At 38.8% G+C, this 27,910-nt stretch overlaps 1 protein-coding gene across 3 annotated transcripts; it reads right to left on the bottom strand.

Annotated features, from left to right (window-relative positions):
* Nucleotides 1-262: 262 nt before the first annotated feature.
* Nucleotides 263-27,910, bottom strand: ANXA7 (annexin A7). 3 transcript variants are annotated; one of them, XM_030862596.2, is made up of 14 exons: nt 27,825-27,910; nt 24,298-24,352; nt 21,866-22,088; nt 21,161-21,262; nt 20,488-20,552; nt 19,995-20,060; nt 15,722-15,824; nt 15,412-15,506; nt 12,485-12,598; nt 12,076-12,246; nt 8,987-9,157; nt 8,832-8,907; nt 7,634-7,746; nt 263-5,183 (listed from the first exon to the last, which is right to left on the bottom strand). In XM_030862596.2, exons 2-14 carry the CDS (start codon nt 24,349-24,351, stop codon nt 5,061-5,063), a joined length of 1,476 nt encoding a protein of 491 aa, XP_030718456.1. In that variant the 5' UTR covers nt 24,352; nt 27,825-27,910; the 3' UTR covers nt 263-5,060. The 3 variants fall into 3 exon arrangements, with proteins under 3 accessions (XP_030718456.1, XP_060142301.1, XP_060142302.1); XM_060286318.2 differs by lacking the exon at nt 27,825-27,910 and adding an exon at nt 27,405-27,439; XM_060286319.1 differs by lacking the exon at nt 19,995-20,060.

Here is a 27,910-nt window from a genome sequence, read left to right as displayed (position 1 = left end):
CCTCTCGAGTTTGCTTTTTCGACCCCTTTCTTTCAGTATCTCTCCATAAATAGGAGAAAAACCAAAAGCAAATTTATTTAAAGATAAAATAAAAGCCTTTATTAAACGGTTTTGAAAACAGGTCATTTAAACCTTTCTCCGTGAAAAATGCACATAAGACAATACTTTAAAAGGGAGCCTGTGTCTCACACACTGTTGGGGAGGATGCAGAACCGCACTGCTTCTAGTGCTAAATATTTATACAATAAACAGACTCAAAGTATATGATGTTAATGCAAAAATTTAATACGTTTGAAATTCAACATTACTTTAGAGTTGGAATGGCAAAATACAATGGCAAAAGCCTGGAAACAACTCAAACGGAAGAGTGGATGAATACACTGATATATATTCACAACATCACGTATTACAAAGGAGTCAAAATGAATGAACTACAGCTCTTCACAACATGGATGAATCTTAGAAGTATACAACTTTAAAATGTTGCACTGCTAAGAGCCAGCTTGAAGGGGCTCCTGGCCAAATCACAGACAATTTGAGGATCAAGATAAACAATGATAATAATGGATTACAATCCATTGAATAAAATAGGAATACACAAGTTCACATTGATATAAATAAATGAAGAGAAAGGAAAGCTCTTTCTAACAGTAGAATGCCAACCCAATGATGGAAATAGAGAATTACCATTTGGCACCAACTATAGAAGTGGATGATTTAGACATGAGTCTTCAGTGGTAAGATTGGTGTGTGGAGGTTTGATGAGGAATAGGATACTGGCATGATTTTGGAATACTAATCAATTACAAAGGGAAAAACAGTGAATTTAAGAAACCAGCATGACCAAGTGATCAACGTTAACATCACCAGTGTTGGGAGGGAGTCTACATTTTGTGCCTCCTGATGAGACTCACTGGGAAAAGCAAAGCATCATTTTGTGGTACTCCTGCAAACAAGGCACCTCGGTTGTAAGCCGTCCTGTAGAAACTAAGGTCTGTACCCTTTAATAAAACTGTCAAGGCCATGAAAGACTGGCAACTCTTGCAGATTAAAGGAGTCTGAAGATACACAACAACTAAATGCAATACTTATTCCTGTATAGCATGTTGACCCAGAAAGGAAAAGAAACATTGTTGGGATAGTGGGCGAAATTTGAATGGGCTTAGTAGATTGGGTAGTAGTGTTGTACCAATACTGATTTCCTGGTGTGGAAGATTGTTTGCTGTTATGTAGAAGAGTGTCCCTGTTTGGGGGAAAATACCAACTGGAGTGTTTAGGAGTGATGGGACATCATGACTGCAGTTTGCTCTCTCAACCCTCAAAAGTTTCAGAAAAAGACTAATAACAAAGGATATATGCGCGCACACACACATACTCAAGAGTGAGCAATGAACCAACAACATGTTAACTATATGAGAATCTGGGTGAAGAGGAAATAGGAGCATGGAAGTTCTTTGTACTGTTCTGGCAACTTTTCTATACATTTGAAACTATTTCAAAAGAAATTATTAAACTATACACACACCCACACACTACTCCCCATGGAAACTCTGCTTAGGATACAATTACCAGAGCCAAAATTTAAAAACAAATTGTATTTCTGCTAATAAACATATTAAAATTATAAAAATTAAGAAAAAGATTTTTTTAAGTTGCAGTGTTATAAGTCATAACAGTTCTCTAAATAAAACTATGCAACTGTTGAGTAAGGCATTTATCTCTGGATTTTTCCCCCAGTGAGGGTTGTGAGTGAATCTGCGCTGAAATAACTATCCTACCTTGTGCACACATACCTTTTTTTTTTCGCTGTAAGGCTTGCAGGATCCTAGTTCCCCGAATTTAAAAATGGGTATTTGAATAGACATTTTTCCAAAGATATGCAAATGGCTAATAAGCTCAAGAAAATATGCTCGTTAGTTATTAGGGAAATGCAAATCAAAACCGCCGTGAGATGCCACTTCACATCCACTAGGATGGCTATATTCAAATAGACAATGATAGTGTTGATAAGAATGAGGAGCAATTGGAAGCCTCATTCATTGCTGGTAGGATCGTAAAATGGTGCATACAGCTGCTGTGGAAAATAGTCTGGCAGATCTTCAAAAGGTTAAACATTCTCTCTCTGTGTGTCTCTTTCTTCCCCCCAACACTTTCTTAGTCTCTTTCTCTCTCCCTTTTTTTTTTTCAGCCTCTTTGAATCTTTCAGTCTCTCTCTGAGTCTCATTTTTAAAACTGCTCTTTTAGAACGGGAAACGGTTCAGGTCCTGCTGTGGCATGGGGCTTATGTCTCAGTCACGTCTGCTGTGAAGCACACGATGCTCTATTTATTGTAGAAAGTGACTTTATTTGCTTTCTAGAATTGTTTCTAACAGATGGTATAAGAGAGGTAATAAAGAGAAAAATCTATGTCTGTAAAGAATACAAAAGTTAGTTTTACTTACTGTAATATGACTGTCTTAAACTTATTTTCTGAGAAATAAATGTTCTAATGAGCAGCAAAAAAAAAAAGTTAAACATAAAAATACTGTATGTACCAGCAATTCCACTCATAGTACTATAGCCAAGAGAATTGAAAACATGTGTCCACAGAAAAAACTTGTACATGAATGTTCATAGCAGCATTATTCATAATGGTCAATAGGTGAAAACAACCCAAATGTCCATCAATTGATAAATGGACAAGCAAAATGTATATCCAACAATGGATTATCCAGCCACAAATCAGAATGAAGTATTGATTCACGCTACTACACAGGTGAATCTTAAAAACAGTATGCTAATTCAAAGAAGCCAGACACAAAGGGCAACGCATTGTATGATTCCATTCATATGAAAAGCCCCAATAGGGAAATCCAGAGAGACAGAAAGTAGATTAGTGATTCCCAGGGGCTGGGCAGGAGGAGGGGAAAGGGGGAATGACTGCCAATGGGTATAAGTTTTCTTTTTGGGTGAGGAAAATGTTCAAAAATTGATTGTGGTGATTGTTGCACAAATGCATGAATATCCTAAAAACGACTGAATTGTACACTTTAAAAGGATGAATCGTATATGAATTATATCTCAATTTTAAAAAATAATTAATTAGTTATGTCTGTGCTGGGTCTTCACTGCTGTGTGCGGGCTTTCTTTCTATTTGCAGCGAGCAGGGTCTACTCCTCACTGCGGTGCGCAGGCCTCCCATTAAGGTGGCCTCTACTGCTGCGGAACATGGGCTCCAGGCGTGTAGACTTCAGCAGTTGTGGCACATGGGCTCAGCACCTGTGGCTCGAGGGCTCTAGAGCACAGGCTCAGCAGCTGTGGCGCACAGGCCGAGCTGCTCCACGGCACGCGGGATCCTCAGGGACCGTGGCTTGAACCTGCGTCCCCTGAATTGGCAGGCGGACTCTTAACCACTGCACCACCAGGGAAGCCCTCAATTTTTAAGTTTAAAAATATATAGCTCATATCTTTCCCTAGTACCTTATACCCCTCTTTCTCACCTTTACCAAATCCCATCACTGTTACTTACTTTTCCAAAACCTATATCAAAAATCTATCTTAGGGCATCCCTGGTGGCGCAGTGGTTGAGAGTCCGCCTGCTGATGCAGGGGACACGGGTTCGTGCCCCTGTCCGGGAAGATCCCACATGCCGTGGAGCGGCTAGGCCCGTGAGCCATGGCCGCTGATCCTGCGCGTCCAGAGCCTGTGGTCCGCAACGGGAGAGGCCACAACAGTGAGAGGCCCGCGTACTGCAAAAAAAAAATCTATCTTAGCCAGTGATCCTTCTGCCTATGTATCTTGCTTTTGCCCTGCGCTACAGTTGTACATAGGTCTATCTCTCTAAGAGTAAAGTTGTGTCTTATACCACCTTGTATGTATGTCCCTTGGTACTTACACAAAACAAATGTTTATCGAAATATAATTGATAATTACTATTCTCCCCCTCAATTTTTAGTACAATCATTCACCAGATCTGTATTAAATATCTGCTTTGTACCAGGGAGCTCAACACAAAGAACAAATAGGGTTATTACCTTCAGCAGAATTTATAGTCTAACATTTACAATTTCCTTGTATCCTAATTTTTGTTTAGAACCCCCCACTAGATTACAAACCTCCTTCCTTTGTATTGATACTTTCCCTAACCTACTGTAATGCTCAACATACTCGATAAGTAATTGCTCAGTACTGGGAATAAAGCCAGGTTTGAAATCACTGACTCCCTGAACTACTTCTCCAAAGAGCTAGTATTCAGTCTCCCAGGAAGATGATTTAAGCCTCGTTTATTCATTAATTCAGCACCTCTTATGTGTCAAGCTTCACTGTCTTGAATCATGATTAAATTGCAACTAAAATTAAAGTCTTTCATAAATTTTTTTTCTTTCTTTTTTCTTTTTTTTCATAAATTTTAAAAAAAAATCAAGGGCCAATAAAGATCTCTAGGCAGTCTCAGTAGACGTAAAAGTAGGCTATATATTTTATGCACATAAACACATAATCCCTCTTTTAAAAGTTATTACAGGCAATACTAAACTATTTTCTATGTGGGAAGTTTAGTGTTTATGAATATAGAATACCTATGTAAATACTTATGTAAAGTAAGATGCAAATTGCTCTTCTAGGTCAAAAGAGCTGAATTTTTTAAAAAAATAATACAGTTTTGACATATTACCAACTATAACTGTCCAATGGAAGGCAAGGGTTTTTTTTAAATTCAATATTTATTCAAATTTATTCAATATTGAATTTTTTATTCAATATTATCACACAGAATTACAGACTGTTGTGACTTTTATTCAATTTGGTATCCTATTTAGAATAAGAGCAGTGAGAATTATGCTTTACAAACATTGCATTATTACTTCATCATTGTGATATGGCTTTACTTGATCGTATATAGAGAAAAAAATAACATTGGAATTAAGGCAATAACCACATGTGCAAACCAAGCACAATACCCTGACACAGTCTTTAGTACAAAGCTCTTTTGGTTAGGTGAGGATTGATGTTGCTGCATGCAGGTCAGTCATTGCTTTGAAGGATAAGCTCTGAATAGCTTCACTCATTTAAAAAAATCTCTCCTACTGGCCCACAATGGCCAGAAGAAGCCTTCGGTAATCTCCACTCGTATCACTTGCAATCCTTTTGCTCAGAGTCTTCTGATACATCTGACTGAACATCTGTTTTATTTGTACAAGATCAATCTGCATGCAAGACATGATATTTTTGATATTAGAAAACAGCTGTTAAAGAAAACTGATATTAGGATTATTCTTTAATAGTGAAAAGATCCTAATTATAACCAAAGCAGAGGGGAAAAAACACCAGATGACTGGCATTTTATAGCTAGCATTCATACCAGTACTAGCGTCACCCAGTGAATGTCTGATTCACTGTTCTGTAAAGATATTGAATAAGGGTGATACTAGTTTCATCTACTATTCCAAATATATTAGTCATTTAAAAACCATTTGATAGAATGGCTATTATCAAAAACACAGAAAATAACAAGTGTTGGCAAGGATGTGGAGAAGTTGGAACTCTTGTACATTGCTGGTAGGAATGTAAACTGGTGCTGCCACGGGAAAATGGTATGGTAATTCCTCAAAAAAATAAAATAAAAACAGAATTACCATATAATACAGCCATTCCACTTCTGGGTATACACAAAAGTGAAAGCAGAGGCTCAAAATTTGTACACCCATGTTCACAGCAACATTAATCATAACAGCCAAAAAGTGGAAGCAACCCAAGTGTCCACTGACGGATGAATGAATAAACAAAAAGTTGTGTATGCATACGATGGAACATTATTCAGCCTTAGAAAAGAAGGAAATCCTGACACATGCTACAATGTGGATGAACCTTGAAGATGTTAAAAAGGACAAATACTGTATGATTCCACTTATATGAAGTATCTAGAGTAGTCAAATACATAGGACAGAAAGCAGAATGGTGGTTGCCAGGAGTTGGGGAGCAAGGAGAATGGTGAATTATCGTTTAATGAGTTTTCAGTTTTGTAAGGTGAAAAAGTTTTGGTGGTGATGGTTGCACAACAATGTGAATGAACTTAATGTCACTGAACTGTACACTTAAAAATGATTAAAATGGGAATCTTGTGTTACGTATATTTTATTATAATTAAAGAAAAAGGGATCCTGCTTAGAAAATTTAAGTCTAAAAACAAATACACAAGAAGGTTTTTCCAAATACTGTATTACGGTTCTCTTTTAAAAAATGATTTACCTTCTTTCATATAATTTCATAGCATATGTTTTCTTTTGATTAAAAAGAAGTCCACTAAATAAACAAAGTCAAAGAAAGGAATACATCTGAGGCTATATTTAGGTAAAAAGATAAATATAAAATTTTTTACAGTTATTTCATAATTAAGTGTATGCTAAATTTTAAGAATTTTTATGTCCAATGGGATTAATCTGCATAGGTCTTTCATACAGTTCTTTTTTTTTCCCCCCGCACCTCGTGGCTTTCAGGATCTCAGTTCCCCGACCAGAGACTGAACCCAGGCCATGGCAGTGAAAGTGCCAAATCCTAACCACTAGACCACTAGGGAACTCCCTCATACAGTTTTTTACATAAGCAAAATGAAAACCAAAAAATAAACATCTGGAGTTCCCTGGCGGTCTGTTTCACTTAAGCAAGCCTCTCTCACAGCATGAGGAAAGTGAACACTGTGCTTTATACAATCGCTACCAGCCGTGAGAAAGAGAGCCCTTTCTTAATGTCAGTCCTGAGGGATTGACAACCAACTAAGGAACTTTTAAGAAATTAACATTCTAAGTCAGACAGAGAAAGACAAATACTGTACAATTTTACTTATATGTGGAATGTAAAAAAACAAATGAACGAACACAACAAAACAGAAACAGTTATAGACACAATGAACAAACAGGTAATTGCCAGAAGGGAGGGAGTTGGGGGAAGGAAAGAAATAGGTGAGGGAGAGTAAGAGGTACAAACTTCCAGTTGCAAAATAAGTAAGTCACAGGTATGCAATGTACAGTGTGGGGAATATAGTCAATAACTATGTAATATCTTTGTAAGGTGACATGTCATAACTAGACTTATCATGGGGATCCTTTTGAAATGTATAGAAATATTGAATCACTATGTTGTATAACAGAAATAAGCATAGTGTTATAGGCCAATTATACTTCAAAAATGAACAAACTCATACAAAAAGAGATCGGATTTGGTGATCAGAGGTGAGGGGTTGGAGAGGGAAGATTGGAGAAAGACAGTCAAAAGGTATAAACTTGCAGTTATAAGATAAGTAAGTACTAGGTATGTAATGTACAACGAGATAAATATAATTAACACTGCTTTACATTATATATGAAAGTTGTTGAGAGTACATCCTAAAAGTTCTCTTCACAAGGGAAAAGATCTTCCTTTAATCTTGTATCTATATGAGATGATGGATGTTCACTAAACTTACTGTGAAAATATTCATGATGTATATAAGTCAAATCACTATGCTGTATACCTTAAACTTATACAGTGCCGATTATAAACTTACACAGTGTCAATTATATCTCAATAAAACTAGAAGAAAAAATGTGTTTAATATTGCTAAGAAAAAAGGATCAACATTCAAAATCAAGTAAGATCAGACAAACAGAGAAAGCCTCACCTCACTTCGAGTGACCACAATCCTGACCAGGGTGGAGTCATCTGTGCCGGCACCTTTCATAGAATGGTACAGCCTCTCAGCGAAGAAGGCAGGGCGGTTCAGGGCACACTGCACTGCAAGTGGGAGACGCTTCAGACGTGAAATGACTTGAAAAAGGTGTGCACACACCATCTATCACTTCTAGCTGCTTTTGATCATTTTCTACGTAATCATCTCAGAAATCTGAGGTGAGCTGAAGATATTCATTCTCCCCTTGATTTTTCTCAGCCTCCACCTTTCTTTCCAGCAGCATCAGACAGGCTACCTTCAATTCTACAAGATTCCCTCTGGCCAAAAAATCCCATTTTCTCTCCATAGATGCCGTCATTAGCCTCTTAACATTTTCCCCCTTAAAGTGAGAAAATCTGTAGCAACTGTGCCTTGGTAATATCTTACTTAAAAGGAATAATGACTAAAATCTGAATTCTAGATGTCAAATATATCATTTGACTGAGAGAAGGATGTAAGATACACTCCAATATAAAAAAAGAAATCACAGATTTGAGCAAAGATTTGAGAATGATAATAAGAAATCTGACATGTTTTCTCTTAGGAAAATTAAATTAGCAAAGTCTCTTCCTGCAGATGGTAGAGATGTACTAACTATACATCATTACGTTAGCTACAATTACTATAGTAGTATTTGTAAGATATTCAATTGCTAATATCAATGTGTTACTAATAGTCTCTTTAGTTTTATATTCTCCATGAGAATGAAATTTCCATTTCATTAAACATCTGAATGTCAGGACACCAAAAACTGGGTTTTTAATTTCCAAATGGAAAAGGGTCTCATTGGGCTAAGTACTTGAAAGGTGTTTTGGAGAGCTCAAAATGACGCTTTGTGTGGTAGCAGCACTCCGTAGTTCCTTAGGGCTTTCCTATTCACCTTAATGGAAATGCCACAATCTATCATATATTTTTGTATACTCCTCAAGAAGGGCATAGAGAATAAAGACCAAATAATTTCAAAACAATCCTATTTGATCACACCACCAACCATTCATAGAGAATTGCATATAAAAACAGAGGGTTAGCTTGGCCTCTGCCTAAGCAGATTCCAGGGAGGCTATATTAATAATCACCACTTAATGGGAACAACTATTCAAAGCCTCACTCATTTACAAACAAAACAAAGCAAAACACTAAAGTATCTTACAGATGGTCTTCAAACCACTTTCAACACTTCCAGAAAACTCACGGCCGACACTGCTTAACAAATCTCGATTAGCCACCTGTAAACAAAAAGTATAGTGGTTAAAATATTTTCACACCTTAAAATAGAAGCCAAATCTTCAAAAGAAAAGCTCATACCCTGCAATAGGCCTCCATGGTAGCTTTCAGCTGAGGAAAGCTTCTTGTGGCAAGAATCATGTTAAAGCAAGATTCATCTGTCCCTAATTTCCCCTCACCAGCCTGATAGAGACGCTGAGCATCTTCCTGAGCCAGCTGGTGGTTAACATTCTGGTTCTCATCGCGATTTCCCTGCAAAAGAGGAAGGCAGGAATTAGAAGAAGGTGATACAAGTTCTATTAAAAAAAATAATAATTTTTTTCTGGGACTTCCTGGTGGTCTGGTGGTTAAGACTCCGCACTTCCACTGCAGGGGACAGGTCCCCATGACAGGGACACGGGTTCGATCCCTGCTCAGGGAACAAAGATCCTGCATGCCATGTGACAAAAAAGTAAAATAAAATTGTAAAAGAAAAAAAAAAGTTTTTCCAATCTAGTCACTTCTGGATTTAAAGGGACAATTTACTAAAAATTAATGTATAAAGTTTGTCACACTTATCTTTCATTTCCAAAGAAACTATACTAGTGTAACTAGTACTTTATTACACTGCCAACTTTGGATTTTATATGACCATGGTTTAATGAGGTTATATTAAAATGAGAGGTTTTCAGGGCTTTGAGAGCTAAATTAAATCAGAAAAGGTTTCCATGAAAAATCACACACACGTTTTATTTTTGAAAGTGTGGAAAATTTTATTAACATTCACTTTAAAAAGCTTTCTCTTGGTACACCAAGAGAAAGAGGTTCTTAAAAAAGTTACTCTTCAGGGTTTGGTCCTTGGTTTAGAAGTTTTGGGGTTTTTGTTTTTGTTTTTATTCAATAAACATTTATTAACAGGTATTAAGAGACTAGGCATGATAGAAACCACAAGGACTGGAAGTGACTATGGCCACTCCATTCTTCCCATTAAGGAGATAAAAGATGCCTCCACAGTGGGATTAGGGTTATAACTGAGGTCTATGGGAATTAAGTGCAGGCTCAGAGCAGGGAATGACAAATGGCCCAGGAGAGTCCAAGAATGCTTCTCTGAGGAGGTGGCTTGAAGGGTGGTAATTGGGCCAGGAGAAACAGAATGGTGTGTGTTGAGACTGCAAAGTATGACACCTCCAGAGGCTGTGGCCACACACACACACTCGGGATCTAGCAAGTCCTGAACACTAACAATGCAGCCACTTCTATCCTCCGGGAGAAAGCCTTCTGCTACGAAAGGAATTTCATTTTTCACTTCTCTTGTGATAGGGTCTACTTCTATCGGTTCATGTTCTGAGCCAATAAGCACCGTGCCCTGTTCAGTTCGGAGAGAGAAGCACTGAGGTTTCCTGGAGGCTGGATATCCCTGAACTCCAGGGTCTGAAGTAACTTTAGATTTCTCATGATGAAGCGACTACTGAGCCACGCTGAGGACCTCCTCTAATAGGAGATATAAACTACCACTCAAATAAATTATGAGTCTGCTTAGCTGGGATTTAAGATCAATATGCATTATACTGAGTTCCGCTTTGTATTCATCCATATAACTATAAGGTATGGAGCACTTGCTTTGTACCAGGCTGTATTAGTCAGGGTTCTCCAGAGGAACAGAAACAACAGGATGTGCTAAGTGGTGGGGACACAAGAAAGACAGGGCCCCTCCCCTCAAGGAATTTAAGTCAAAGGAGGGAGTATATAATATGGAGGTTTCGTGAACGTCCTTTCATTCATCCAAGTGTAATCTTAATATACAAGTATTTATTATGAATGTATACATGAAAATGACATGTGAGCCTTTTAGAAGAAGTTATAAATAACTCAAGTACTGCTAGCCTGTACCAATTTATAGACCAAACTCTTCACTGGGAAGAAGAGAGGGAGGGCCTGGGCCTGAACAAGAGTAAAGCTTAGATGGGTAGTTGGTTTCTCTCAAAAATATCAATAGAAACACAAACCCAAACAAAGGAAAGGCTGCCCTCTGGAGTCTCAGTGTCTGTCTGAGCAACAAAATGGAGAGGTGTTCCTTGAAGGTGAGAAACTGTCTCCTGAAGAGCACTGGGCACAAGGCATGTGTAGAAGCATATTCTAAATGGGCTACTGAACACAGCACAGGCAAAGGAGCTCAGGAACAACTCCCCAGATGATTGCCTTTGGATTCAAGCACATAATACAGTCCCATTTTCCTAGGAAGCCACTCCCTGGAATAGGGACCTTTACTTTGAAAGATGGCTGGGCCTTGAACCCTGCATAAAGAAATATTCAGCACCTCATTAAAGTCTTAATAATCATTTTTTAGCATTAACTCTCTGGTCCTGATTTTCTTTTCATGCTAACCTACTCCCCTGCTCTGTTACTCTGTTGTGGGTAAATTCAATGTCCTCCCATCCATTTGCTTTCTTTTCTCATTTCCATACCCACGCACTTTGGCACACTGTCTTTTCTGCAACTACCTCCCTTTGCTGTGAAGAGCCTCTCCTCTACTTTTAGAATCTTCAAGACTGTCCAACCTGTGCACTAGCAGGATAGCCAACAACTCCTGATACTGAATCAGTGTGCTAGTATTTTGCCTCATCTCTTTCAAATATACCCTGATTATCTCATTCTAAGTGTATTTGTAGTATCATTCCAAATACCCTATTTGGAGAATTTTCTGCCACTTTTCCAGCACATTTGGGGAATCAGAACAAGGAGGGTACTAAGCACAGTACCCACAGTACTAAGTACTGTGAACGCTGAAACATTTTCTGCATTTATGGCTCTCCTCACAGTCCTCACTCTTGTAGCACTTGCATGGCGGACCTACATACCTTCAGTTGATGGTCCGACTTAACTGGCAGTACAATGCTAAGCTCAAAAGTACAGATTCATCGCCATTCTAAGACACAGAGCCTCAAGTTGATTTCTGATTTCATACAACCTTAAAGAGGTTAATTTCTGATTCCTTACAAAGGCCAGATTTGCAGAAATAAATTTCAGTAGTGACTACAAAGAAACCTGTACAGTGGATTCTGCATTGTCCCTCCTAAAGATGTCAAGATTCCAAGGGGGCTAAATATTAAAAGGAATAAAGAATGGCCACTGGCAACAGGCAGTAAAAAATGTTCCCTCCACCAACACCCAAACTTTCATGCTATACTCACCTGGCACATGGATACAAGTAAACGTTCAAAATGCCCTGATGTATCTGACCTAATGTCCTTTTCAAGGTCTCGTCCAAATTCTGATTGATAACATCTGACAATTTCTCTGATTTCCTGATTTGTTCTTGTGCATAAAATTTCAATCAATACACGTTCCTGAGTTCCTACTCCCTATGTGAAGTGAAGAAAGGGAGAATTATACAACAAATCATGAAATTTCTGAAAGTAGTTAAATCTTACTGTTCCATCAAATATTTCTTTAGCCCCCAGACCTAAAAAGCTCTATATATTCAGATGATATAAAATAATGTACTGATTTAGCTGTCACTATAAATTCAAAACTGCCAAAATTTATGGGGCTTTACATTTGAAATAGGATAAAATACTCAAAGTAAATGCCATATACTACCTTCATTGCATTCTGTAAACTCCAGGCATCATAATACGTAGGTGGCATGAACAGGGCAAGGATCAGTTCTTCCATATTTCCACTTAACTCTGACTTAAGATCTTTGATTAAATCCTGTTAAATTACAAATACAAGCTAAGTATATGTGCTCTCCAAATTTTCTTTTGCTTAAATTTTTTAAGGACAATATGAAAAAATGGAATTGAATTGCTATATGAAAGCCTCAATTGCTGTTCTGAATATTATATACTAAGGAATAAATATTTATTTTAAGTTTATTACACTCAAGCAGATATATTTTACTCATTCTATCAATAAACACTTAATAATAAATTTATTATAGTTCCACCACCACACTAGGTACAAAATAAGAGGTATAGGAAACAAAGAATAATTCAAATTAACAAAATGATAAACAGATATTTACTTAGTATAAGAAACTGTTCTTACTCTATGAGGAAATAGAAATTGTCATCATCGTGTTCTTATTTGAAAAGATAAGATAAACATTTTTAAAAAGTTAATATAAAGCAGCCTGTACTCCAGCGTGAGATGAGTAAGTAGCACAGAAATAAGCTGAAATAGGAAAAGTTAAAGTGGGCTAGAGAGCTCAGAGAAAACTTTTAGTCCAGATCTTGAAGAATATGTAAAAATTAGCAGGCAAAGAGAAAGAAGAAAGGTATTTCAGGCAAGGAGAAAGAACACAAACAAGGAACAGAAAAGTGGTTCCCAGCCTTGGCTATATGCATTAAAATCATCTGCAGAATTTTTCCAAAAAAAAAAAACACAAACAACACTTATGTCAAGAATGAATACCCAGAGATTCTGCGTGTGTTTTTAAGTTTGAAAAGAGATTATGATACTCAGCTAAGATTGAGAATCAACAGTATAGAGGCAAGAATGAGCAAAGCTTGTTCAATGGAACAACAAGACAACCAATTTTGTTAGAGGGTCATGTTTTCAGAGATTAGTAAAACAAAGTTGTAACTACATGCTTGGATTATTACCTTGAATACCAAGCTAAAGAGTGTGGATTTGATTCTGCATGTTGGGAGGAGTTGCTGGAAACTTTTACGTAAGAAAATGGCATTGATATAGCAACAACAGGCAGTATCAACAGGCAGGACGGACTATGACGACAGAGGCTATAAATGAAATTTAGGCTACTGGAATATTTAGGTAAGAAGTAATAAAGGCTTGGACTTGAGTGGTGGAAAGAAAAAAAGGAGACAGAAGACACATTTTTAAAGAGCTCTTTTACAGATTAGATCAATAAGACACAGTCAATAACCAGTTGCTAGGACAAAGCAGTGCCTGGCATACAGTAGGCACTGAAACAATATTCACTGATTAATTGACAAAGAAGAGTGTGGAATCAAAGAAGACTCCAAGGCAGGCTAGAGGAATAGTATTTTTATTAATAAGAAGTCAAGAGAAAAGGTGGCTGTGGGTAAGGAAAATAGGCTGGGAATTTAGTTTTAATTCAAAGGTGCTGTATGAGAAAATTCAGGACAACAAAGCACAGACCACATGTGAACTAAAGAAATTCATAATGTGGAAAATACTTTTGCGAGAAAAGTGAGTCTGATGTTGAACCCTAAGAGAAACTAGAGTTTGTGTCACTTAATCAGCCTTAAGACTAAGGAAGTGGATTTTGGGTTGGGCAGGCAAAGCAGAAAAGATGAGGTGGGACCAGCCAGTGGAACTCTACTTCCATTCTGAGAAAAGTAAACTGGATTCAGAGGATATCGGAAAATGTTTAGGATTCCTATCTAAATGGCAAACCAATGTTACCCAGTCTTGCCCTTTATATTTGAGAAACGATGACACCTTTCAGCCACAGAATCTTGCTGGATTTAGTCACTGATCATCCACTCAACAAATATTTAAGTGGCTATCTGTTAGTGTTCCTGTACTTGGTACTATAAATACAAAGATGAATATGACATGGTTTGCCTGATGGGAGCTCACAGTTTTGGGGAGCGGGCAGTGACGTTAGTTACAGCAGAGGTTTTACAAAGTGCTATGGGACCACAGTGGAAGAAGCAGCCAAATTATGCCCAGAGCAATGAGAGAAACTTCACAAAGTAGCTTAATCAAGACAAATCCTGGAGAATTTGTTTGCCATGCAGGAAAAAAGGAAAAGTTGTTCCAGGACAAGAGAACAACATATACCAAACACAGAAGTATGTGTGCAGGGAATGGCAAGAAGTTCTATGAAGTCATAATACAAGATATGTTTAGAGGGAGGAAGAGGAGTGAAAGATGATACCAGGGACCAAAAATAAGCAAGGGCTACATAAGAAGTCCTTGAATCCAACTGTAAGGAGCAGACTGAGAACCAAGCTACTGATCAGGATTGTGGTCATAATCTACTTTTTACTGAACATGTGTCACCTACCAGACATAGTAAATAGGTATGACTGTGAGATCAAGGACTACTCTAGAATTGGAAAGCCTTCTAAGAGAAATAAATATTGATGGGACTTCCCTGGTGGCGCAGTGGTTAAGAATCCGCCTGCCAATGCAGAGGACACAGGTTCGAGCCCTGGTCCAGGAGGATCCCACATGCCGTGAAGCAACCAAGCCCGTGCACCACAACTACCAAGCCTGCGCTCTAGAGCCCATGAGCCACAACTACTAAAGCCCGTGTACCTAAAGCCCATGCTCTGCAACACGAGAAGCCACCACAATGAGAAGCCCACGTGCCACAACGAAGACCCAGCGCAGCCACAGATAAATAAATAAATTTATTTAAGAAAAAAGAAAGAAAGAAATATTGAATACACCTCTCCTGGGGTCTCTGAAATCTAGTTGTCTCTTCTTTGTACTAACCAGTACGAGTAAAAAGATAGTAACCAACCTGACAGAATGCAGGGCGTAAGGCCACTGTTCATGCTCACTCCTGAAAAGGAAACAAAACATACCTTGCCATACATGGTCTTAAAAGCTGCTTTAATTTTTTGCCTTTGATCATTGGAACGATTGGCCACAACGTCTACAATTGCCTGTTCGTCTGTACCTGAAAGAACCATACATGTCTAAGTAAGGATGAGGTCTGTGTGGGGTGCTCCTTGATGACATCTTTTAGATGCTTACAAGGTGTCTGGTGCCAGATTAAATTGAGGGATGTGCACACAGGCTCACATATAAACTTGGTTTATGATATAAAGCTTATTTTTACTCTACAATCACTTGAATTTGATTGTAAATGAGACAAAAATATGTTTTCCTCACCAAAACCCTTCATTGCTTTACGAAGAATTTCTGCATCTCTCATGGCATCGAAGTTGGCAGCAGGTTGGATTGTTCCTTGAGTTCCCTGAGTCATCGAAGCAGGCTGAGAACAAGAGGCATAAAATCCAAATCAGTTATTGTGGTAATCATTTCACAATACATACATATACCAAATCAACATGTTGTATACCTAAAACTAATACAGTGTTATATTTCAATTGGGTCTCAAAAAACTGGAAGAAAAATAATATGAAAAAATGTTCAACATCTTATTAAAAAAAATACTAACTTAAAAAAAAAAGCCAACTCCGGTTTCTCTGCTTACAGGAAGACAACTTAAGACTTCTCCGATTATGGGACTTCCCAGGTGGCGAAGTGGATAAGACTCCACACTCCCAATGCAGGGGGCCCGGGTTTGATCCATCATCAGGGAACTAGATCCCACATGCATGCTGCAACTAAGAGTTTGAATGCCACAACTAAGGAGCCCACCTGCCGCAACTAAGGAGCCCATGTGCTACAACTAAGGAGCCAGTGAGCTGAAACTAAGAAGCCTGCCTTCTGCAACTAAGACCTGGTGTGACAAAATAAATAAATAAATATTGGGGGGGAAAAAAAAGACTTCTCTGATCATCACTCTTAGGCAAGGAAGCCAATACTTAGGTTTTAGGATAAGGATATTTATTTTCATGGCTCATTCTGGAACAGACAGAGACTATCTTTCTCCCACCAAAAGACAGCCAGACACCAAACTTTCAGGAAACAAGAGAGTCAAGCTTGTGAAGATAGTCACAATCTTTCCATGCCTTGGTTTCCTTCTTGGTAGAACAGGAGGGCAAAAAAGAGATTGATCCCTGGATAGTGCGAGTGGCAGTGTTTTATTTAAAGAATATAATAATGGCTTTAGTGAGGTAGAGCCAGACTTGCCCAATGAGATTTCAAACAAGCAATATACTTTTGGTAATAGCTCTTCATTTCCTGTACGGGCCCTGATTATTAGACATAAAACATTTTATAATAAGAAAAGCATGAAAATGAAATTGATGACTACAGACTCTGGGAGTTACAATATTCTTCATCGATTTTATAAGGAAATAAACCAGAAAGCAAAACAAGGACTATATGTTTTTAAATACAAATCTATAAAGAAATTTAAAAATCACCATATGACAAAGACCACAGTACTAAGTGTTTCAGGCAAGAATCATCAATGGATGCTAAAATCAGTGGGTAAAAGTATAATGAGAACCAAGATATTTGCATACTTTGTAACATTACAGCAGAAAACCTAGCAGACATCATCTGAAGCAAATGATCAAAACCAATTATCACCAGGAATGGGGTAAATCAACAACTAGTGCCTCCTGATATGATTCACTAGGGACACGACATCATTTCTGTGGTATTCCTGCCAAAATGGCATAACCTAGATTTAATCAGGGGGACTTATCAGACAAACACAAATTAAGGAATATTTTACAAAATAACTGGTAGTATTCTTCCAATGTATCAAGGTGATTAACAACAAAGACTGAAGAATTATTTCATATTAAAGGAAACTTAAGAGACATGACAACAAATGCAATGTTTCATCCTGGATTTGATCCTGAACCAGAAGGACATTACTGGGACAAGTGATGAAGTCTAAAGGTTGGGTAATAGTATTATAAAACTGTTATTTCCTGTACTGTATTTATGTAAGAATCTGAGTAAACTGTATGTATACAGGAATTCTGTACACAATTTTTACAACTTTTTTATAAGTCTGAAATTATTACAAAATTAAGTTTAAAAAAGTTTAAATACAAAGCTATGAAACAATTCATTAGTTTTCTTAAAATATTCGAATCAGGGTTTAAGAGAGATGGGATACAGCAAGATGATATCCCTTCACATTTTTTTTTTTAATTTATTTATTTTTGGCTGTGTTGGGTCTTCGTTGCTGCACACGGGCTTTCTCTAGTTGCAGCGAGCAGGGACTACTCTTCGTTGCGGTGCGCAGGCTTCTCACTGCGGTGACTTCTATTGTTAATGGAGCATGGGCTCTAGATGCGTGGGCTTCAGCAGTTGTGGCACGCGGGCTCAGTAGTAGTGGCTCACGGGCTCTAGAGCGCAGGCTCAGTAGTTGCGGCGCACAGGCTTGGTTGCTCTGTGGCATGTGGGATCCTCCCGGACCAGGGCTCAAACCCGTGTTCCCTGCATTGGCAGGTGGATTCTTAACCACTGCGCCACCAGGGAAGTCCCCCCATCACATTTTTTAAAATTTAATTTTAATAATATATTTTATTTAACCAAGTATCTCTAAAATATCATTTAAAGATGCAATCAACATCATTTCAAAACATAAAATGATTCAGTTGCTTTCTAGGCAACTGAAACGGTATTTCGAGTTATACCCATTGAATACAGCAACAGCAATATGCCAACCAATATGCCCCTTTGTAGGGGCAAAGTGATTGGGGAGAAGGAGACCAGACCCTTCGACAAACATTTTTATGGTCAGTAATTCCTCCCACTCATCTCTACTCTCACGCCAACATTTTCTTCTACCAATGAGCCCTAACAATCATCCTTCAGTAGTTTCTAAGCCAGGAATGTAAGCAGAGAACTAACAAGAAATATTTGTATATTGGTTTTAAGGAAAAACTAAAATTAGTCTACTTGTAGCAAATATTCAAGCAGAAAAAATTTTTCAACATATTGCCTTTACATGAGGCTTAATGTATCAAGCACTGATGCAAGTTTTCTTTGATGTAACCACTGTCACTAAAATCCTAAGCAGGGCAGAAGCTTCTGTTTATAATACACTGAACTAGACAGTAAGAGAAACTAACCCTCATCATGCACTATTTGACGACTATCATTTTCTGTCATCCTCTTGTTTCTAAAAACGAACAACCACCAAAAGACTTATTCCATTTTTCATCTAGAGGGAAAAATGGTTTTGTTTTATTCTTTGTTGAAAGTCTAAGTTTGAAGTGAATCTTCATCAAGAATACTATCATTCTGCAGGCATTATACTGAACTCAAAGAAATCAGGGTCTATATTCTTGAGGTCAAAACTCTAACTACAGAGGATTTCTCAGTACAGCAAAGCCCATACTATCTGCCACCAAAAGTGCCACCCTTTGCCTTCCATTTCATTCTGATCTTCCTGCTGAAAAACTGCCATAGAATTAGAATTGGGTCAATCAGGAGAGGTCACCTGGCCCCAAGACAAAAACTTTCTTTACATCTTCCTATACACACACACACACACACACACACACACACATACACACACACCAACTTCTATCAGGGGATTTTCAGGGACAGGGAGCTCACCCCTCACAAGGTAGTCTATTTCACTTCCATCTATTCCACTTTCCATCTCCCAAAATCTACTGCTCTGTAACTTCCTGGTTTCAATTTAGGGTCGTAATTGTTATGCAAGATAAGCTGCATGTGTATGTGTGTTTTACTTTTAGTGTTTTTATGTTTAAAAATCTTTTATATTCAGTCATAAAATGATGTCTTTAAAAGCAAATGCATGCTTAAACTAAACTAAAATAAAAATTCTCATAACAAATGATTAGAATAACTACAGATTTATAATATGATTAATAATCAACAATTTTTTTAAAAAAGGATTGAAAGCAATTTACTATGGGCTTTGGAGGAATATCATTTACTGTATCAGCAAAGTAGCACTGTATAACAGAGACCACTGGTCTGAGAGGCAGAAGAGCTAGGATCTAGTCTCAGCTTTGACTTTCACTAGCTGTGTGGCCTCTCTGGAGCTCAAAAATTCCTCAAATCTGGAAAGGAAGCCAGAAAATGGCTAAGTTTTTTTCTTCCAATTCTGTAACCCCTTACCAATCCCAGCCTAAAAAAAGCTTTAAAATGCTAGATCTTTATGAATAGACAATATGAAATGAGAAAATCAAGATAAGGTAAACATAAAACTGCTTATGTTCCTATTAACTTGCATAGGATATAAAAGAATTAACAAGTCAATTAAAGAATAAAACTTAATATTAAAATAAGGAGCTATATTGAGATAGGGCAAAGATTTGATATACGGGAGACCTTCTGAGACTCCTGAAAAATCAATTTAACAGACATTAATTGACTACTGTATTTAAACCCCTGCCAAGCACTACAGGGACATAAAGATAAAAACAGATACAATGAGCCCTCAAGGAAGTGGTGAGAGACAAATACAGGAGAAATTAGAAACAAATGAAGGCATATATAGGAGATCTAGTGATTAGTGAACATTAAAAAACCTTACTTCACTGCTATAATCCACAGAAACAGGAGAGAAAACAGGATAGGAAGGTAAGGATTCTGTATTGATCTGAAAGAAGAGTGGAAAGTTATAAAGGTAAAAAAGGAAAACAAAAACATACTTCATAAAACACTGCCAGAAATATCAGCCACCCAGTAAGTTCATAGTTATACTGCCAGCAAGGGAGGAGGAAAAAGAACTAAAACCAACGCCAAGAGTCCAAGTGAATCACTATGAAAAAGAGTATGGGTGTCATCACCTGTGAGAAGGGACCTATGTTTGTCTTATTAAAGTCATCAGGACAGTACTTAAAAGCAGGTGGACCAAAGAGCATGGAGTCTAACAGAAGCAAAGATTAAAGTTTTAAGTGAACTGTTTTAGACCATCTCCTCTGCTTCATGGAAACCTCTAATGTTAGCAAAGGAGTAGTGCCCTTCTTTAGCATTATCCAGTTACCCAGACTAAATTTAAAAGGTAGGAAAAAAAAAAAAAATACCTGACTAGGGTAAGGAGATTGTCCTCCAGGGTACTGAGAAGGCATCGGTCCCCCAGGAAAACCACCTACATATTAAGAAAAAATACAGCAATCAGGTCTTAACTGATTTAATTTTTCAAAACAGCACTGATTTATTATGAATATGGAAACATATGAGAATATTCACACTATTCACTAGGATAATTTTTAAGTTTTATAATTTACTGAATCAAAAACCAACTTTGGTCACAAGGACCTTTTAAAATATTCCATGTCCTAATTTCTTTAAAATAATTTAACATAATTTCTTTATAAACAATACTCTAAAAAAAGAACAAAACACTTGAACCAGATTAAATTCTGATTCCATCTGGAAAGGATGACAGGACATAGTTCTGGGGGTTGTTTCCTTTGTGCTATACTAATGAGCAGAAAAGTTCCTGAAGGTTTTGCTTTTTGGCTTCAGGACAGGTAATTTTTTTTTGATTGAAAACATAGGTCCTTATTACCATCTTGCTGATTAAACTTTTTCATCAAATTAATACACTTCATGAAACCATATACTACCTAAGAAGTATTTAGTATAAACGTTTACTAAAGACGATCCCAAACATAAACTACTAAGTTCCTTCAACAGCAACTGCAAGATTCAAAATATCAAGGTACTGTTTTTCTCTGGACAGTTAGTACATACCAGGTAGTGGGACCTGGGATGGGCCCCCGCCATAAGACTGTGAGGGTGCCTGTGGATAGCCAGAAAAGCCTGCTCCACTTGGTGGGGCTCCAAACCCTTGGCCTGGAAGAAGAACAAGAGAAAAAAAGAAACAAACTACAGTGACAGTTCTCATGATTGAAGTGAAAACTTTAGAAACAGTAGAAGAAAATATACTATTAATGCTATAGCAGTAGTCCCTTTTGGTCTAAATTCAATTTCTCAACAAATCCTTCCCCATTAAAAAATAAATTTAAAAAAAAGGTTACTTCATTCATCTGCCTTAATAACTTATAATACAAAAGTGCTAAGATTTTTGTTTGTTTGGTTGGTTGGTTTGGTTTTTTACATACTGTGGACAAAGCTGTCCTAAGGTCACAATCATGCCAAATGAAATATCTTAATCAGTTCTTAAGATTACAAATTATCAATCAAACCATTATATATTGGTCCTTTATTACCATGAGATTTATTCTAATTCCTTTCTCAACAGAATTTTGGAGACTGCTCCCAGCTTTCATGCCTCCTTAGAACCTTTATCCTTCTATCTTGCCAGCTAGGTCCTTACTGTCTAAGGTAGAAAGTAGGCTAAGAGCAACTCTGACCTCGTACAAAACAAGAAGGAACCGAGAGGATTAAAGAGAGAAGAAAAAAAATGCTATACTAATTCCACAACCCAGGACTCACCTCCAGGATAGGATGGAGCTCCCCCTGGCTGTGGGGCACTGGGATAGCCTCCAGGGGCAGGGTAGCCTCCAGCTCCTGGGTAGCCTCCAGCTCCTGGGTAGCCTCCAGCTCCTGGGTAGCCACTACTTGGTGTTGGTGGGTAGGCACCTCCTCCCACTGGAGGAAAGCCACTAGGATAAGAATACTGACCAGGAGGAGGAAAAGATGACTCCTGACCCGCAGGCTGAAAAACCAGAAAAATTTTCAAATGAATGTGATCACCGAGAAATAGAACCTAACTAAGGAAACAAACAAAGATAACTGTTAAGGTCTAGCTTATTCTTTTACATATTAAAAAGCCCATTAGAAGTCCTGGTATCTCATACTAGTTTATCAGTATACTAGTTTTTCAGGACACTTGTTTGTCAGAATTCAGTTATATATAAATCTACCTGTGTTAGGCAAGAAGGGTCTGTTTCTCTATTTGGGAGTAAGAACCAGGCTCTTTCCAAACCTCAAGCCTTCAGGAACAACTAGCAAAGCTCATTAGTTCCTTCATTTTCCTAGCACCTGGAAATAATAGGAAGATTTGCCTCTCTACCCTAAAGAGAAGAATTCATGGCTTTCTTGCAACACATCTGGACCTGTGCATAACAGGGGGGAAAAAAAAATAAGGTGACCTGAGTCATACACTGGGTGTGACATTTTGGACCTCAGTTCAGATCACACAATGTCTAAGTATGGAGAGACTGTTACATGTTCACTAAACTTTTTCCCAGGCTACAAAACTAGACTACATTTCCCAGGACCCCGTTACAGTTAAATAGGACCATATGACTGAATACTGGTAAACGAATGTGGACAGAAGTAACATACACGACTTCCAGCCTGGTCCCCTTAACTTTCTGCCCAATCCTCTAAGCTCTCTCTTCCCCTCTCTTTTCCTTCATCTGCCAGCTGGAAGCAGAAGATCCAGTGGAGGACTCCAAGGCAACAGAGGATGGAAGGAGCCTGGGAACCCTCAAGACGACATGGAACAAAGCCTCCTAGCTCCCCACCACACCCTTCCCCCGGCCACCCCCACCACTGACTTCCAGGAGACTGAAGTAAGCAAGTAATAAGTTTTTATTGCTTTAAGTCATTGGGATGTTAGGGTTGTCTGTTTTAACAATTAGCTGATATTGACTGAAATGGTGGTCAGGGTCCAGTTTAGTACATAGGGACCTGGGAACATATTCATAATTCTCATCTCTTCAATGATAAATTCGGGAGAGCTATATATTCACTTTACATAAGAATATACACATAAGAATATACATTAATCTGTATAGGCCCCTCTTTCTATTCTCCCAGAGTTAGAAAGAAGCCCTGCATACTTATGAGCATAAAATTGAAACACAATTCTTACTTATGCCTCAGCTATGAGGTTAGTCCTCAGAATAGTATAGACATCAACAAGGCAGAACTTGGTAGCACATTTATAACATGCACTCCAAATACTAAAAGTCTCAGAAGTACTAATCCAGGGACCTCTAATCCAATGCAATTTGTTACCTATGAGTCAAGCTCCTCTTAAGTTTTTTTTTTTTTAAAGATGTTGGGGGTAGGAGTTTATTAATTAATTTATTTATTTTTGCTGTGTTGGGTCTTCGTTTCTGTGCGAGGGCTTTCTCTTAAGCCCCCTCTTAAGTTATTTTAAATCTTCTAACACAAAGATTAAAAACCAGTAACTCAGGACTTCCCTGGTGGCACAGTGGTTAAGAATCCGCCTGCCAATGCAGGGGACACGGGTTCGATCCCTGGTCCGGGGAGATCCCACATGCCGCTGAGCAACTAAGCCCGTGCACCACAACTACTGAAGTTGGCGTGCCTAGAGCCCGCACTCCGCAGCAAAAGAAGCCACCATAATGAGAAGCCCACGCACCACAACAAAGAGTAGCCCCCGATCTCTGCAACTAGAGAAAGCCCACGCACAGCAACGAAGACCCAACGCAGCCAAAAATAAATAAATACTTAAAAACAACAACAACAACAAAAAACCCCAGTGACTCAGGATCGATTTAGCTTACCTACATGTTGTACTGAATCATACAGCATTTAACATTTTAAAATATTCATTTCCCAATTTTAACAATTGGGCAATTTCACATAAAATCCAGATTGTTGGCTTTACTTGAAGATATGGAATTATCCAGCAACACTGGGTCAGCCTCCCTGCATGGACACATGCGGCTTAACCTGACTAACTGCTGCCTTTCCACAGGTGAGCCAAGTCCCTGTAGTTCCCCACAACACCTGCCTTCACTCATGAACTCTACTCAGTACTTCTGGCCATTTGAATTTATGACCCCTGCTCTAGCATATTTGTAAGAACTGTCATGGGCTGGCTAGTTCTATACAAGATCTGTGCCAAGGACATGAGCTATTTTAGTATCATAAGTGGCAATACTTACAGGATATCCAGGGAAAGCTGGGTAGCCTGTGGGGGGATAGCCCGGGTACGACATTCTGTAACAACAATAAAAAATGTCTTCTGTAATTTCCTATAAGGATCAAGGCCTTTGAAGATATATTTTGTCATAGGGTTTAATCAAAACACACCTTCTGTCAAAAGAGTCTAGCAGGCAGACTCATTCAGTAGTTCTGAGATGGGGCCCAAGATTCTGTATTCCTAACTAAGCTTCCAGGTGATGCTATTGCTGCTGGTCTGTGAATGATATTTTGATACCAGAATATTTTGGCATTTCTGAATCTACCACCTAATTTGCCAAATTTTTCAATATGTGTTTTGGCTCGTCTCCCCAATACAGCTATAAATGATTTGTATTTCTTTTTTATCAAGACCCCAAACAATGACATATACACACTATTATATATAAAACAGATAACTAATAAGGAGCTACTTTATAACACAGGAAACTCTACTCAATACTCTGTAATGGCCTGTATGAGAAAAGAATCTAAAAAAGCGTCAATATATGTATATGTATATGTATAACTGATTCACTTTGCCATACACCTGAAATTAACACAACATTGTAAATCAACTATACTCCAATAAAAAAATTTTTTAATAAAGGACCCCAAACAAATCCAGTTCAACACTTACAAAAGCCCACTATTTAATAAGCACTGTCCTAGGTGCTGATACAGAGATGGGGGGGGAGGAAAATGAGAAAATAAATTTAAGTTATTATAGTGCTCCTTATGACATAAGCACAGTATAGAAGCTAAAAACTTGCTAAATTGAGAATGAATGGGCATATATTTAGTCGAAGTTGAAAGAAAATAAGAAAACTGATCCAGTCAGTTTTAAAACAGTCATTTGGAATCCAAAGACCTGGATGCAAAGGACGTTAAATCATTTTTTGCTGTCTTCTTCCCCAAGCCCAGCTGATAAAAAAAAAAGGAGTAAAGGAGAAACAATATCACCCAAGAACAGTCAGATGGACCAAGGGTAAAAGAGGTCAGGGTCAAAATAAAGTGAAGAAGTCTGAAAATAATTTATGGGAGAAATTAATAATTATTTTATTTATTATTATTTTTTTTTTCCAGTACACGGGTCTCTCACTGTTGTGGCCTCTCCCGTTGCGGAGCACAAGCTCTGGACGCACAGACTCAGCGGCCATGGCTCACGGGCCCAGCCACTCCACGGCATGTGGGATCCTCCCGGACCGGGGCACGAACCCGTGTACCCTGCATTGGCAGGCGGACTCTCAACCACTGCGCCACCAGGGAAGCCCAATAATAATTTTAAAGGCAACAAGTTTTATAGCACCAAAGACTACAAAAACAATTTAAATTTCTAAATCTCAGGAACTGTTCCAGTGACAAAGTCCTATTTCTACAGCCTTTAGCTACTACATTAAATCTTACCTTTAAAGGCACTAGAGGAATTACGTCAACAAGAGTTTCTGAACAGAATGAAGATAAAGACTATCCGTACATGAGAAAACTTAAAGCAACTTTAAGAAAATGAATCTGGGTACATTTTGAAGTATAATTATATAAAGGACTAGAATGCAATTCTATTTCCAGGATGTACCTCATAAAAATACTTACACAAATGCAAAATTATATACGTTCAAAGCTATTCATTACACACTATTTGTAACAGAAAAAGGTTGGGAATTCCCTGGCAGTTCAGTGGAGAGGACTCAGTGCTTTCACTGCCATGGGCTGGGTTCAATCCCTGGTCAGGGAACTAAGATTCCGCAGGCCAAGTGGCACGGTTAAAAACAATCTAAAAGTCCATTAATAAGGAACAGGTAAAACAGATTATGGATAGCCATACAATGAAGTGTTAGGCAACTATTAAAAATGAGCAGCTCTCTTTTTACTCATATGTGAAACCACTCTAAGTCATATTAAGTGGGAAAAAAGCAAGATGAAAAACTACATAATTTGCAACCAAATGTGTAAAAATTACATTTATTTGCTTGTATATAGAGAGAATATCCCTGAAAGTATACTCAAGAAAGTAGGAAACAGTACTCCACTGCTGCCTCTGGAGAGGAGAGCTGGGGCATAACAAGGAGATTTTTCAATGTACTAAAAAAAAGTGCTAAGTGTCCTTTTGGAATTAGGCATGTATCATCTATTCAAAACGCAGATTGAAAAAGCTTTTGTAAAAAGCTGAAACAAACCTGAGTTTGGTGACTCAACAAACTACTCAACTTTGCCCAAGGAATAATCAGACTATACCAGTGAACCAGAACTTTTATTTCCTTTTCAACATCCTCCGTCAGCAACTACTTTTAAAAGACTAGAAAAGCATTCTTGGTTTTCCAAACCATCTCCACCCAGTGAGTCAACTACTAAAAGGGGTGGGTCTCACTATTCAAGTCTCAGAGATGGCATGAAGCCCAGGAACACAGGAGGCAGCTGTTGCAAATTTATGAAACAAATACAAAATAGAAAGGGTGTATGAAGATGGCCAACAGCAGATACTACAATTTTCCAAAACCTGCCTCTTGATTGGGAAAGACCATTTAAATCTGTCAGCAAGGGCCCTTCAATAAAGAATTGGAGGCACGACTAGGCTCTGCATGGACAGGGTAGGCAGTCACCACCAGTGAGGACTGAAAGGAGGCTTCACTTTGCAGTGGTCAAAATTCTCTCTTCTACCTCCCTATCTAGTACTTGAACATCTTCCCTGCCTGATAGGTAACTCATTACACTCATTATCTAATTAGGACAGATTATCAGATCAGCTCCCCACCAGCTGGCAGAAATTAGAGAGTTTAAAGGCAGTTGGACGACTTCTTTTCATTTCTGTCACTTTATGGTAGACATCAGCCATCTCCTGTAGAATTGTTCACACAGGTTGGGCTCAAATCAGCACACGTTTGCTGCTGCTAAGGTACTAGGAATCTAATCTGGAATGCCACTTCCCTGAATAGTTTCCAAGAATTATAAACCTGAACCAGTGTACAGTTTTAGGCTTCCGCATTCTGTCCTAGGTTCACTAAGCAAGTACAAACGTCCCAAGTTTCCCTAAATTTGCTGTGTCACCAGGAAGTCTAGTCACCAGCCGGACTTAGCTTTCGGTGCTGCTCACCGGTTTTCCTACTCAGCCCTCCGTGGGGTCGCTTCAGCAGGGCCATCCTCTGGCCTCAACCCCTCCACCTGTGGTCCACCTGCCTGCGCGGGAGGCCCCTTGGGCAGTGAGCTCCCTCGGACCTCCGGACAGCCAAGGGGCACAGACGACCGGCGAACAGGACTTCCCGTTGCTCGGCCGCCTCGCCGATCCCGCCCTAATGCGCCCCCGCCCGAACGCCCCCACCAGGCAGCCCGGGTACCAAAACGCGCACACCGAGTCGCTGGCCACTCCCGGGGCCCACAGGCTCCTCCAGCGCCCCCCTGCTCGGGGACACACGCGGGGCCCCGCCCTCTCCCGGCTGGCAGGCCTCAGAGCAGGCCGGGGCGAGGCGACCGAGGGGGACGAGGGATGGCAACGGTAGGGTACGCCGTTCCTCACCTGACCCGGTGGAGCAGCGTCTCGTCCCAAACTGATCTCGGGCAAGATGGAGCCGGGGGCGGGCCCGGGAAGGGCGGGGCGCCGAG

The sequence above is a fragment of the Globicephala melas genome, chromosome 16 (assembly GCF_963455315.2).
Source record: "Globicephala melas chromosome 16, mGloMel1.2, whole genome shotgun sequence".
Lineage (NCBI taxonomy): Eukaryota > Metazoa > Chordata > Mammalia > Artiodactyla > Delphinidae > Globicephala > Globicephala melas.
This window is presented reverse-complemented; position numbering and strand designations above follow the sequence as displayed.

Excerpts from the sequence above, each read along its gene's own strand:
- ANXA7 (XM_030862596.2), bottom strand. The coding sequence starts at position 24,351 with ATGTCGTACCCGGGCTATCCCCCCACAGGCTACCCAGCTTTCCCTGGA. Across the intron at positions 15,507-15,721 it reads TAAAGCAATGAAGGGTTTTG|GTACAGACGAACAGGCAATT; the intron begins GTGAGGAAAACA and ends TGGTTCTTTCAG. Across the intron at positions 7,747-8,831 it reads AAGTGGTTTGAAGACCATCT|TGCAGTGTGCCCTGAACCGC; the intron begins GTAAGATACTTT and ends TCCCACTTGCAG.